Source organism: Siniperca chuatsi, linkage group LG11 (assembly GCF_020085105.1).
Source record: "Siniperca chuatsi isolate FFG_IHB_CAS linkage group LG11, ASM2008510v1, whole genome shotgun sequence".
In the NCBI taxonomy this organism is placed as follows: domain Eukaryota; kingdom Metazoa; phylum Chordata; class Actinopteri; order Centrarchiformes; family Sinipercidae; genus Siniperca; species Siniperca chuatsi.
In genome coordinates this window covers 792,887-807,251 of record NC_058052.1, presented here as the reverse complement: position 1 = coordinate 807,251, position 14,365 = coordinate 792,887, and the positions used below count along the sequence as shown (strand labels likewise).

At 40.3% G+C, this 14,365-nt stretch overlaps 1 protein-coding gene across 3 annotated transcripts in view; it reads right to left on the bottom strand.

Annotated features, from left to right (window-relative positions):
• LOC122883923 (heterogeneous nuclear ribonucleoprotein L-like) overlaps window positions 1-14,365 on the bottom strand; it is a 70,001-nt gene that overhangs the window by 36,040 nt on the left and 19,596 nt on the right. For 2 of the 3 annotated variants that reach the window (XM_044213058.1, XM_044213059.1), the window contains exons 2-3: window positions 10,012-10,246; window positions 1,223-1,341 (exon numbers count right to left, since the gene is read on the bottom strand). In XM_044213058.1, coding sequence (XP_044068993.1) covers window positions 1,223-1,341; window positions 10,012-10,128 — 236 coding nt within the window. In that variant the 5' untranslated portion in view covers window positions 10,129-10,246. The remainder of the gene's footprint in view (window positions 1-1,222; window positions 1,342-10,011; window positions 10,247-14,365) is intronic. The other variant, XM_044213060.1, reaches the window with a different exon arrangement.

The window sequence follows — 14,365 nt, the reverse complement described above, 5'->3', positions numbered from 1 at the left end:
GTTTTATATGTGGGACTTGGAGTGAATTTATTGATGATGATATAGGTATTTATTGTGTATTTATTGCCGATAGTATGATGTCACATACTCACCTGGACTCAACTGCATATTTGCTATCTCTACATCAAGGACCACAATGGAAACAATACTTTGAATCTATTGTTTCATCCTTGATATCCTTTTGTAGAATTATTAAGTTGATAAACTTCATAATTCATATGATATGTGTAAAAGTTGAACTGGAAATTCAGCTGATTATTTCTCCAGTGAAAACCTGCCACTCAGCTGCTTTCAAAGAACTACAAAAACACTCAGTCCACTTCGAATCGTATTGGGTGAGGTTTCTTCTTCCTCACGAAGAATCTTTGGCTGAGTGCAGACACCGGCTTGCAGAGGCATCAAGTCAAGTTACTAATGGACTAACGTTCATTAGCGACAGCTGATATAATCTGCGTAGTGGCGACGTTTGTCATTTTAACCACTGAAAGCAATGGTCCATGCCAGATAAAAATGAGCAACATAAATGTGTTGTTCATTAATCTTTGCTAATTAGGAGGAGGGAGGAGAGATAAAAGATTTGATAACAGATTTGTTAGCCACTGAGTAAATCCAGTGTATTTTGCCAACCTGAGTGTCAGAACTAAAGAGTCACTTGCACTGGTGTACATAAATAATATTTCACGTTTGCACACTATAATTTTCCCTTTCATATGCAAGTAAAATGCTCAAACTGTAGAGTCCTGCCAGTATCCTTCTGTTCTCTCTGGTGCTGTTATGGGTCTCGAAAGCTCACCAAGACTAAACTTGACTGAACTTGTCTCTGAATGTGTATCAACAGATGATAGTATAGGGGCCTGCAGACTGAACAAGGCATGGCTGTATGTTTGCTCTGACAAGGCTAATAGATTTTTGGTAATACTTGATCTCTTGCTCAGCTATAACCCAGGTTAGGTAAATTGGCAACTCTAAAACTGTCCCGATGGTGTGAATGTGTCTCTTTCTGTACAGATGTGGCTACCACGTCTGTGATTGACTGGTGATGTTTCCATGGTGCACACTACCTCTCATCTAATGCATGCTGGGATAGATGTAAGTTCCAGACCCCCACAACCAGGGCAGATGAAGCAGTTTAGAGATTGTATGGGTAGATACAAGAGAGAGAGAGAGAGAGAGAGAGAGACAGAGCACACACACACACACACACACACACACGCTGTCTCACCATATGGGTCCAAACTTCTCCAGGGCATCTATCAGGTCTGCTTCCACCACGGCCTCACACAGACCCCTGACATGGACCACAGGGCTGGGAGAGATACGATGGGAGTCCTCGCCATTATCCTGCAATACACACAGTCAACCACAGTTACACACCATGGCTGTGCTCACATAAAGCTGATCTGCAGCTTGCTGCATTTGCACATCTGAGGTCCCAACACAGAGGCCTCTGTCCAAAAAATGCAGGGCCATGGGGCAGAAAAGCTGAACCTGGCACAACTTTAGCCACAATGAAATGCAATGTCATACAGCAAGGTGCTGTGTTGCCAATCAAATACATCCAAGTGCACATTCCTGGTAGATACAGTACTTTGTAACATGAACAACACCATTCTACTGTTCCCACTGCAATTGTCTAGGCAGAAGATAAAATGAATGTCACAAAGATAACTTTCCAGAGTTGTTCCTGTCTCATAGTATTATAAAGAGCTGTGCGGTGTTTTAGCATCTGATAAACCTTCAAACACAGTAATCTGTTACTGAAATTGGACTCCCTTGATCATATTTCATCTTCTCACCAGTACCTAAAGCAACACGCTCCCACAAACGCGTTTTTGTTTTTTAATGCAGCACTGTTTTCTGTGTGAATGCCTGCTCTGTCACCAGCGGTATAACATTAAGACCACATTTAGATTATGTGACACTTAAGGCTGTGGTGGTGTAATAATTCACTGTTGTTGCATTTCTAACTGTGAAAGATTGAAGACTGATCTGAGTGGGTAAAATGTATGTCTATGTAAAAGTAAATTAATTTTTTTTATTTGTTGTTGCAATATCCCAGGGAATTCACATAACATGGTTTTTTTCTATTACTGGAAAAAAATATTGGAGCCACCTGATATATTGGCAAACTGCATCGGGTTATCGCAGATATATCTGTATCAATCATAGACTGTATAAAATATGGGCGTAGTCTCTGATGTCACCCCTGGGTTTCTGTGAAGAGCCAGTGTGAAGCTCAGTGTGGTGGCTCTGGCTGATGCCATCTTGGCAGTGTCTGCTCCGCAGGACTTCCAGCTAATCCAAAAATGGGCAAAGAGGTGGAGCGTGGGTAGAGCTGAGGCGGGCCGAATGAAGCCTGATTGCTGAAACCAGCCACCTGTGACGGCACCCACCTGTCACTCAAAGCGGCCACGTCCTAAATTATGCACATGAAGGGGGAAATTAGCTATAGAGAACAAAATTGTTGTTTGTACCAGGCTATAAACGTGTTTATTTCTGCTGGAAAGTTGGGCATTTTAACATGGGGCTCTATGGGGATTGACTCACTTTTGGAGCCAGCCTCAAGAGGCCATTGGAGGAACTGTAGTTTTTGGCACTTGAGCGTTGGCTTCATTTTTCAGCCGAGGAGGTTGCCGCTTGGTATCAATTTATATTAGGGCTCGAGACTAACGTCGTCCCAGGGACAATAGAAAATGTGATCTTCCGCAGGACGCCTTCAGGATGAAATGGATTTTTGTATGTGTGTATGTATAACTATCACTTAGCAAATGACAAACTGAACCGAGCGCTGACTACAGCGGAGCGCGTCTTCTCATGCTGTGACTATAGTTACTATCACTGGCTGACTACTCAGCGCGAGACCTATGAAAAATATGAAGATTCTGAAATGTTCCCGCGGTACCGGTCCATCTATGCCCTCAGTCACAAAGGGCCTGCAGGCAGGACCTCGCAAATGTGTTGCGCTGGTTACAGATCGAGCACATCATTTGATTGAAAAAGTCTTGCCAGCTGCTTGCTGCTAGCTAGCTAACTTTAGCCAGGCGCTACCCTGGCTATGTGTGAGTATATTATTTTTCCCTGATAATACGACATTGTGAACAATAAATCCATGTTGAAATCAGCAGGAGAGCTAGTTAGCTGACAAAACAAACAACAATGTCGGCCTACAGGGCAAAAGCCATGATAGCTTTCCTAGTTGACAAATGATTGCCAGCATGGCCAGTAATGTTCACAATATGATTTTATGTAAGCCTGAATGACATTCATCAGTTCTCTGTCTTATCAGTCTCTCTTGACGTGTTTGTGTTTGTATGGGCCATGTGGTCGAGGCGACGTAAACGTACCTGCTGTGTTACTAAATTGTGTCCTATTTAATTTTTTAATTCTGTTTATAATTTTTTCATGGCCACTTCATGACTGACTAAAGTAACATAACTACCCCTCAGCAGCGACCAGCTGAAACACTGAAAACTCAGATATGAGGATATGGTCATCTGCTATGTCGCACCTTGATTAATATTCGAATATATCAAATATATTTGATATATCGCACAGCCCTAAAGCAAACTACAGTGTAACATTTCACACAGTCACCATTTTTTTGTGGTTATAGTGGACGGGCTGAGACATTGATGACAAGCAGGAAATCAGTGGTCACTAAAGAGCAGCAGTGCTGGCAAAAGCCCACGCTGCGACTCAAGAAGGCTTTTTTGGACTGTCAGTTATGAATATGGAGTATTCCTGAGAACTTGGGACATGGAAATGAAGACAGGAGAGAGAGAGAGTACAAACTTTAATCTCTTCCCTCATCTGCTTGTCTCATTCTCCTTCTCCATCCCTTCCCCCATCTTCCCTCTTTTTGTCCTTCTCTTTCACATTGACATTCCTTTTAGTCTATTTATAGAGACAGATGGCTCATCTGAGTGTTTGGAGAGGAAAAATGGGATGAGACTAACTTTTCCCTCTGTTGACCAGGCTGCGGGCTTCTCTCTTTCAGACATGTTAGCATTATTGTTGTACACACATTGTGTAGGTTTTTAAAAAGGAGAACACTTAGCATTCACATTACTTATAGTACTCTGATACTGTGTTGATTACCTGGATACAGATTTCTGTAGATCTGATATTTTAAATATGCAGCTGTAATTTCAGAGGTGGTTATTATATCTACTCTATTATTTTCAATTAGTTTTATTGATAAAGCTCTACTGTTGTTACATACCTTTATATAATCCCCTTTTCTCCATCCTGATTCCTTACATCCAAACCCAAGTGTTCTTAACTGTACCCTATTCATCAAACAATACACAGGACATGTTTAGCCTTCAGGGTGAGTGAGTGTGGGTCCTGGATAAATCTTGTTTTTGCGGACCTCCAGTGGTTTAACTTCTCACTTTGCTGCAGTGTACTGCAGGTGTGTCAGTACACTGTGACATCACCGTTGGGTGTGGCTACAGGTGCAACAGTGATGCTGGCTGTGTTCAGAGGTGAAACAGACTTTCAACCAGAGAGTGCAGCAAAACACAGGCTGCTGTTAAATTACTCTTTAAGGGAACCTCCAACAACAGTTGTTGCTTCATATAGATCAGTTACATTCAGTGTAGAATATTTCTCTTGTGTTAAGATACTGTTGCCTGTTTTTCTGAGGATAGCAAGTATACTTCACTAGCATTCAAGCAAAACTACAACATGCTGGGTTGCATAGATTTAGGATGGTGGATTAGCAATGCCTCTGTTGTGTGGAAGGGTCTAACGCACTCTCTGCTATTAATTATTGAGCAGGTAGCAATCATTCATTTTGAGGGATTATTTCTCCCAACAACTCATCACAATCACTACACCTTTATGTGAATCTCATGAAAATGCAGTGATCAATGACATTTGTAGTGTTCATACGGTATCTTTCTTCCACTTCTGTTTTCTTGTAAAATCCTTCTGACTTCTGAGTCAGCAGTGCAGTCTGAAAATACCATCTCTCTCTCTGTGCTGCAGCCTGCAGAACACTGACTGGACAGCCGCCATCTTCTCACTGCTCTCAGCCTAACATGAAGTCATGCTCTTAGTGCTCTTGCAAACTAATACAAATAGCTAACACTTTAACTCCCCTGGCAACAGGAAGTGTTCCTGGTTTGGATTTAGAACAGTGTTTAGATAGATCCTAGGACTTGAAAGCCTGGTTTCTCATTAATAACAAACCAAGTGGCTGAGTAGTTGGTGTTGCAATTGGTGTTAAAAAAAAATGTACACCATAAAGTGCGGATTCAAGGTCACAATTACCTTTAGGAAGGGTTACATAACTGTCACTTCCACCAGAAAACTAACTTAAAGGTGGGGCATGCAATTCTGGAGAAATCCAATACCATGACAAATACCATGATTCACAGCGAACGACACAGCAAGTAATGTAACTAACGTTAGCTAGGTTGTGGGTTAGCAAACTGTCCCTACAGTTGCTGCTGCTAAGCTAACAGCCAGAGAGGACAAGACGTCTCCCAGAGCCAGCACAGCAGCTCCAGACAGCGATACTCACAACTCTCCTGCTGCTATAGCTAACATCACAACAACAGCACATCTTGGCAAACTAGAAAGTCAGCTGAATGTCCGTGGGCAAGTCATTTAACGTCACCTGACACACAAATCATGGCTGGAACAGTGTTGTGTGTCTCGGTCCGAGCCTCTTTGTTAGTTTCCCATTCACAGAGCCAGGGCTGTGTTCAAACACCGGAGGTTTTTTCAGCACACACACTGAACAGACAGCTTGCGGACCATGAGGAGATATTCGCTGAATTTGACAAAAAGATGTGTTTTGAATTAGAATCGCATACCCAAACTTTATCACAAAGGCTTCAATCATAATTCCTAAAAAGTGCATTAACTGTGGTGGGGTCAGCCAGTCCTTCTTTATCCCTGGGTCCTCTCCAAATTGAGGTTGATTTGATTCTTCATGACTTCCCACAATTCGGGATTTTTTAGTTCTTCAATACTGGCTTTACGTTTATCTGGAGCTGTCATCACAAAATGTGAAAACCTGCCAAAGTGCCGGCCTTTACTGACCTAGATCATGACCAAGAATTTTCAAGTTGATCTCCATACATGAACAAATGACTCCTTTCCTTAAAGGCACCAATAGAAAAAATGTTGTCAATATTTAGTTCAATTCAAGTCTGTTTCATCAATTATAGGTCAGTAATAGTTACATAAGACTGATTAACTGATTAACGAAGTCAGTGTCCTGGAAAATGAATCTCTGAAGTTCAGTCTTGTTTTATAAGAGATTTTGGCAATAGTTAGAATATCTTTAAGTTGGTCCATCACATTTAAATCTAATAATACTGTTTAATACTGTCCATCTGCAGCAAAACCACGCTGTCTGTAGTCATAGAGTCATGCCAGCCAATCATAATAATAAATAATAAAAATAAAACTTTATTTATAGAGCACTTATCAAAACAAAGTACAAAGTGCTTCACAACAAGAGAAATAAAATACCACAGTGAATGATGAAAATCATATGATCAGTACAAAACCAATCAAATGAGTGCTGATCATGGTCTTGACTCTCTACTCATGTTGCCTTTATTTCACAATAAGAGTGCACTGGTATTCAAGATAACCCAAAATAAAGTACCTTAGTACCTTCAGCGGAAGATTCATCCCACCAAAATGCACCACAGAGCGCCACAGGAAGTCATTCCTGCCTGTGGCCATCAGACTCTTTAACTCCTCCCTCTAAGTGTCAGTCTGTATGACCCTAAGTCACTAAACTGGACAATGGATAATTAACATCACTGCAATACTTGAAATAATTGTGTAATATTCTCTGTTGCAGAGACTGGAACATGTAATTGGCATTAAAGGAACCGCACTAAGCTGGTTTAAATCCTATCTATCAGATCGATCTCAGTTTGTACATGTTAACGGTGAGTCCTCCGTGCACGCCAAAGTTAGTCACAGAGTTCCACAAGGTTCTGTGCTTGGACCGATTCTATTCACCTTATATATGCTTCCTCTAGGCAGTATTATTAGGAAGCACTCCATAAACTTTCATTGCTATGCAGATGATACCCAATTATATCTATCGATCAAGCCAGATGAAACTATCCAGTTAACTAAACTTCAGGCACGCCTTAAGGACATAAAGTCCTGGATGACCTGCAACTTTCTGATGTTAAACTCTGACAAAACTGAAGTTATTGTACTTGGTCCCAAACACCTCCGAGACAAATTATCTAAAGATATAGTTACTCTAGATGGCATTGCCCTGGCCTCCAGCACCACCGTAAGGAACCTCGGAGTTATCTTTGATCAGGATTCATCCTTTAACTTCCACATGAAACAAACTTCAAGGACTGACTTTTTTCACCTACGTAATATTACAAAAATCAGGCACATCCTGTCTCAAAATGATGCCGAAAAATTTGTGCATGCATTTGTTACTTCTAGGTTGGACTACTGCAATTCCTTATTATCCAGCTGCCCGAATAAGTCCCTTAAGACTCACCAGTTGATCCAGAATGCTGCGGCACGTGTACTGACAAAAACTAGGAAAAGAGATCATATTTCTCCAATATTAGCTTCTCTGCACTGGCTCCCTGTAAAATCTAGAATAGAATGTAAAATACTTCTCCTCACCTACAAAGCTCTTAATGGTCTGGCACCATCGTATCTTAAAGAGCTCATAATACCATATTATCTAGACTAGAACACTGTACTCCAAGGATGCAGGGTTACTTGTGGTTCCTAGAGTCTCCAAAAGTAGAATGGGAGCCAGAGCCTTCAGTTATCAAGCTCCTCTCCTGTGGAATCAGGTCCCAGTTTGGGTTCGGGAGGCAGACACCATCTCCACATTTAAGAGTAGTCTTAAGACTTTCATCTTTGCTAAAGCTTAATTAGGGCTGGCTTGGGTGAGTCCTGAACCATCCCTTAGTTATGCTGCTATAGGCCTAGACTGCCGGGAGACTTCACATGATGCGCCTCTTTCCTCTTTTTCTCCCTCTCCATCTGTATGCATTTTTATCCCATTACTGCATGTTACTAACTCGACATCTTCTCTCTCCCGTAGTTCTGTGCTTTCTCGTTTCTCTCATCTCTCCTTCTGTCGCTTTCAGCAGGTATTTCTGCCGCCGGAGCTGCAGGGTCTCGGTCTGTGGTTGTGGGCCACCTGCTGCCCCCATGTTCCTGCTCGACAGTTGCTACTACAGTTGTTGTTATTGGCTCTGTTACTGATGCTGACATTATTCTTCCTATAGCTGTCATTCCTATTATTCCTAATATATTAATATTAACACTATAATTACTATTCTACTATATAACAAAAAAAATTCTAAGTGGTCTTTGCATTGTGCCTCCCTAACCCTATCCCCTTTTCCCACCCCCACCCCCCCTCTCAAAACCTAACACGGCAACGGCGGAACGACGACCATTGAGTCTAGTTCTGCTCGAGGTTTCTGCCTCTTAAAGGAAGTTTTTCCTTGCCACCGTCGCCAAGTGCTTGCTCATGGTGGGATTTGTTGGGTCTCTGTAATTAATATTATAAAGTGTACGGTCTGGACCTGCTCTATAGGAAAAGCACAATGAGATAACTTCTGTTATGAATTGGTGCTATATAAATAAAATTGAATTGAATTAATACTGCTGTGCAATGTACTCTGTTTTCTGTTTAATTTATTGATATTTATTCATACTTCTATTACTGCTGTGCAATATTCACCATCTCATTATCATCTAATAAGCTACACTTAACTTGACAGTACTCATTATTGCACTATTACTTATTACTTATATTATTACATTGTATTATTATACCATACATACTTATCATCAACCGGTAAATCCACTTTGTACTTTACACTTATTTTAATTTTATACTTATATCCACTGTGTACTTAATTTATCTGACCTGTATTATAGTGTATTATATTTTGATTTGCCTAGTACTTCTATTCCTGTGTGCACTGACGTGATAGTGATCAGCTGTAACAAAAGAGTTTCCCCTAGGGGATCAATAAAGTATTTCTGATTATGATTCTGATAAACAAATCAAACATCTGTGTCCAAAGAACCAAACTAGCTGGATGAGAATTAACAGGATCATTTTAGATGTCTAACATCATGTTGACCTGGATTAGCTGTGGATCATGTTTGAAGAACAGGGCATTGGGCCACATTCTTCACACTCAATTAAATTCTTCAACATTCTTATTTTTATTAAAGAATGTTGATATAATTCAGATTTTTAGATGAGAACATGCCAGTTATTGAGAAATCACTTTGATCTGTTGGTGTACTTATCTCAAGTACTTTTCACAATGAAGAGTTACCTATACTTATAAAATATACAACTAAACTTAGTTTAAGATACGTGAGCAAAGATAAATACACTCAACTAAAATATTCTGACTGTTAAAAAAACAATGGATCCGTTTGACATTAAAATGGGAATTTGTCATTTGAACACGAAAACTTATTAAATGACTAACTCATTTTGCTGAAAGTTTTCATGCAAGTAATATTTTAGTATGGTTTTCGTTTGATTGTCTTAAAAGTCTCTTGCGGGGGAGCTAGTGAGCAAGCCTCTGCATAACTTGAACTAAAAATATATATAAATTATAGTTTTCAAAACCAAAATAAGTTACTTTGGGTCAATAGAACTAGTTAATCCGAAAACATGTCTGGAAAAAACAAGACTCGTGCGACAGCGGCACAGGCTACAGCAAGGCCTATTTCTCCAGCTACAGCCTCGGCATCAAGTAGCAGCCGATCAGCGGATACTCCTCTGCAGACAACTACAGCCAGGGACATTACAGCTCAAAGGCTGGAGCTGCTATCGTCCATCAAAGAAGATATTGCTAACCTACTCCAAAGCGAAATTCTTACAGTAATGGCCGAGGAGTATGAACAAATTGCAAGCTGTAAGAGTAGAGATAGCTAGCAATAAAACAACATTGAGACAAACACTGCTGTGCTGAGAGCCACCGCGGGGGAGGTGAAAGACCTGGAAGAGGGGCTTACCTGGTGCACGGACGATGTCAACACCATGTCGAATATGATGAAAGCAATGAACACGGAGCGGGCAGCATTGTGTAAAAAGTGCGAAGATCTTGAAGGGCGCTCATGCAGGAATAACATCAGAATTGTAGGAATCCCAGAAGAAACTGGTAACAGTCCTATGGCCTTTGTTGCTGCACTCCTGAAGGAGGCCTTCCAGCTTGGAAAGGAGCCTCTCCTTGATAGAGCACACCGGAGCCTGCAACCGAAGCCAAAACCAGGAGATCCACCGTGGACAATTTACATTATTACATTACATTACATTATTATAATGGCTGTGATGATCAATCCTGCGCCGCGCCAGAGAATGGAGACAGTTCAGTGCAAGGGGGGTGACTTTTGCTGTCTACCTGGACTATACTGCCACTGTTGCCCAGGCGGCATTCAATGGCGTCCAACAACAGTTTTGTGGGATAGAGGGTTCAGCCTCTTCTACCCGGCCCGCCTTTGCAAAACCTACAATGGCGTTGAAAAGGACTTTCAGACACCGGAGAAGAATCAGGCGTACATCAAAGGGATCACCTAACAACAACCGGCCATCAGTTAAATATATTTCATTGTGTTTTATCTCATCTACATTTTATTTTATATGCAGATCAGTACTTTATTATTTCCAGTATTTCTTTTCAGTTTTCTTTTCTAATCACTATTATTATTATTATACTTAATTATTATACTTATTTACTTATTTTCATTACCTGAAAACACTTCATAGAATGCACAGTAGTTCAAGAGATCATTTTATGAGAGGACCAACAGGTTACTAGTACACCTTGACACAGTATACCTCATCACTGACTATTCCTACAACTGTGCCTTTACATTTTATAATATATGTTCTGCAGGGTTTAGCTTGTCGCTTAGTAAACCTCATCACAAGCACATATGTGCAGATGTTTAGCTATTAGGGACAACTTTTACCCAGCTTGTGTGGGAGATTGGGGTAGGTTTTAATTTAATTCAGACCAGGTATGTATTTTATTTTTTGTATTTTTGATGTCTTTTTATTTTCTTTTGTTGTTGTTTTTATTGACCGTTTTTCAACATACAGGGGTAATGTTTTCAGATGCTTCTCTTCCACTAATGATTTAATCCTAGTTCTACATGCAGGAAAGACTTGATATGAGGTGCCGCTGACTGCCATGTTTCCTTTGTCAGTTGAAACACATCTGTGTATCTGACCATCATTGTCTGGGGGTGGGGGTGGGTAGGACAGCTTTTTCATTCAAACTTTCAATCTAAAGCAAGGAGGGCAGCAATTCTTATTGGCAAGAATGTACCATTTACTCTATCCCACTCTAAATCAAACCCAATGGGGCAATACGTTATTGTCACTTGTAGACTGTATAATATACCAGTTATCCTGGCAAGTGTATACGCTCTAAAGTGGGATGACGGCATTTCAAAAAAAAAATTATTTTATCTCCTACCCGACCTAAACTCCCATTACCTCATAATGTTTGGGGATATGAAATGTGTGCTGTCTCCCAGACTAGACTGTAGCTCCACCAGCCTAGCTCCACTCTCCGAGGATGCTCTGGCAATTCATCAATTTCTTAAAACATACAGTGTCTCAGATGTATGGCGTTTTTGCAATCCAGGGACCAGATAGTATTCCTTTTTCTCAGCTCTCCACAAGTCTTTTTCCCGTATTGACTACATGTTTCTAGGCAACGAGCTTCTTCCATTGGCTCAGAACTGCGACTACCAGGCAATTGTCATTTCCAATCATGCGCCATTAACGATGCCCCTGGCATTTTAACTCCCTTCGGATGAACAATTTGTATCCTTCTTAGAGACACAGATTGTTTTACACATCATACCCCAGGGATGTCTTCATCCACCGTGTGGGAATCAATGAAAGCATACCTGAGAGGCCAAATAATCTCATATAATGCCTATCTCGGTCTCATGTATGAAAACGCAAAACAGGGCGCCTCAAGGAACTGACGGAAAAAATTAGAAAACACTTGCATGTTATGGATTCATTCAGTGAGAAAATGAACAGTATAGTAGAGAAAATTGATAACACAGGCATAGTACTTAAAGTTAGGGTTGGTAATGTCTTTCAGAGGCATTTTTGTTATATTTGTTGAAATTCTCTTTACATCCCAGACAGCAATCAATAAATCAAATGCTCTGAAATTTAAAAAACAAAAAAAACGGTTATTTGTGGCTGTCGCAAGCATGTAATAAGCCCATTCAATGATTTAATTTGGCCCAAATTAAATGATTTGCTGGCCTACCTGCCTGTCTACCTACCTACCTGCCTAGATGCGTGCACTCATTGTGCATGAAAATGTGTTTTGGGAGAGTGGCGTTGGAGGGAGGCTTGAAGGGAGAGGGTGGCATTTTTTCGGTTGGATACTTTCAAAATCTAGCTGTGTCTTGCTAGTTTCTCAAACGTTACCTACCTTACCTAGGACATGAACATTGTGTGTTGGCTCATCCACATTGTATTCCACATATTCATACGGCTAAGCTGTATAATGGCAGGGAAAACCCTGTTATTGACCACTCTCAGATCAACAGCTGCTTCTATAGATTCTATAAAAACCTATATACATCAGAGTCACTGAAAGATGATACTCTACTCAATAACTTCTTTCAGAATTTAAAAGTCCCTACGGTTAACCCTGACACAGCAGCTGAGTTAGAAACCCCATTTTCATTGGCGGAGATCGCAATGGCAATTAGAGCCATGCAGAGTGGTAAATTGTAAATTTGTAAACTGGATAAAAATCATTTATCATTCACCTGAGGCTTGTGTCCTGACCAATTGCATACATTCGTCTCCTTTTCCACTTCGTAGAGGGACAAGACAGGGTTGCCCACTTTGTTCCCTCCTTTTTGCCCTCACACCAGAGCCTCTTAGGAATCATAAGGATATATATCGTGTTACTTCAGGTAGAACTACAGTATACACAAGATAGCCTTATATGCGGACGACATCTATTTTTCCTTACAAATCCTGAGATCTCGGTCCCAGCTACTTTGTCAATTATAAATTCATTTGGTTTAATATCAGGCTACAAAGTAAATCACACTAAATCTGAAGCTATGCCCCTAGGGAATTTTGGCAGTACAAGTTCATTTGCGAATTTTCCTTTTAGATGGGCCACCTCAGGCTTTGTTTATCCTTGAATAAAATTGTCATCCAATGTTGAGGATTTGTGGAAACTTAATTTTGCACCCACAATTGGAACTGTTAAAAATGACCTGGAGAGATGGCATGACCTCCGCCTTTCTTGGATAGGTAGAATTAGTCAGATAAAGATGAACATAATCCACATATTACTTTATCCCTTACAGATATTACCCTTATGGATATCAAAGAAAGTAATTTCGGACCTGGAAAAGGCATTCTCTCGATATATTTGGCATAATAAAAAGCCCAGGATTAGGATGAAGACTTTACAACTACCAGTAGAACAAGGAGGCTTAGCCCTACCTAATTTGAGATTTTATAATTGGGCTTACCATACCTGCATAGTTTGGGAATGGCTACAATCTCATTTAAAATCAGAAATGGGCATAGATGAATGATTCCCCACTTCCTTCTCCTTGTTAAGTAAACTCACAAACTATGCAGAAAAAAAAGATAACCCCTGAAATTAAGGATAAACCTGTCATTCGCAATAATATTAAAGTCTGGCAAGATATGACAAAATATCTAGGAAAAAACATTCCATCATATACATTAATACCACTGACTAAGAATGAAGAGTTCACCCCAGTAGTTAAAACTAGTGTTTTTGATATATGGCATGCAAAAAGGATCCGGCTTATTGGGAATTTATACCAGGACTGATGTCCTTCCAGCAACTCCAGCAAAAATTTGACATTCCATCAGAATTTTTCTTTTTTGGGTACCTTTAAGTCAGTCATTTTTTTCAATCAAAGATGAAAAATCTCCCCATAGACACTCCCTTTTTTAGCAATAGACTTATTTTTATTGAAGTGAAGAGATACAAAACATTTTCTCTCACATTCCTACTCACTGGTCTATTCTGTAGATCCCTCAGATATACGCAAGATCATACAGAAATGGGAGTGGTGATGAATATATCGAGGATGACTGGCAAGAGGCAATAGCTTCTACCAGAACCACTTTTATCTGCAACCAAATGAGAGAAACTCAATATAATATACTTCACAGATCCCACATAACGGCCTTTATACTTAATCAAATGAATAACCAGACCTCCCTGGATCTCAAGATTTTGGAGTAATATCGCACAGGAATTGGGTAAGATTCTCTCACTGAAAGTTACCAAAGATCCAGGCCTCTTCATACTGAGCTTGCCTTCCAAAACCC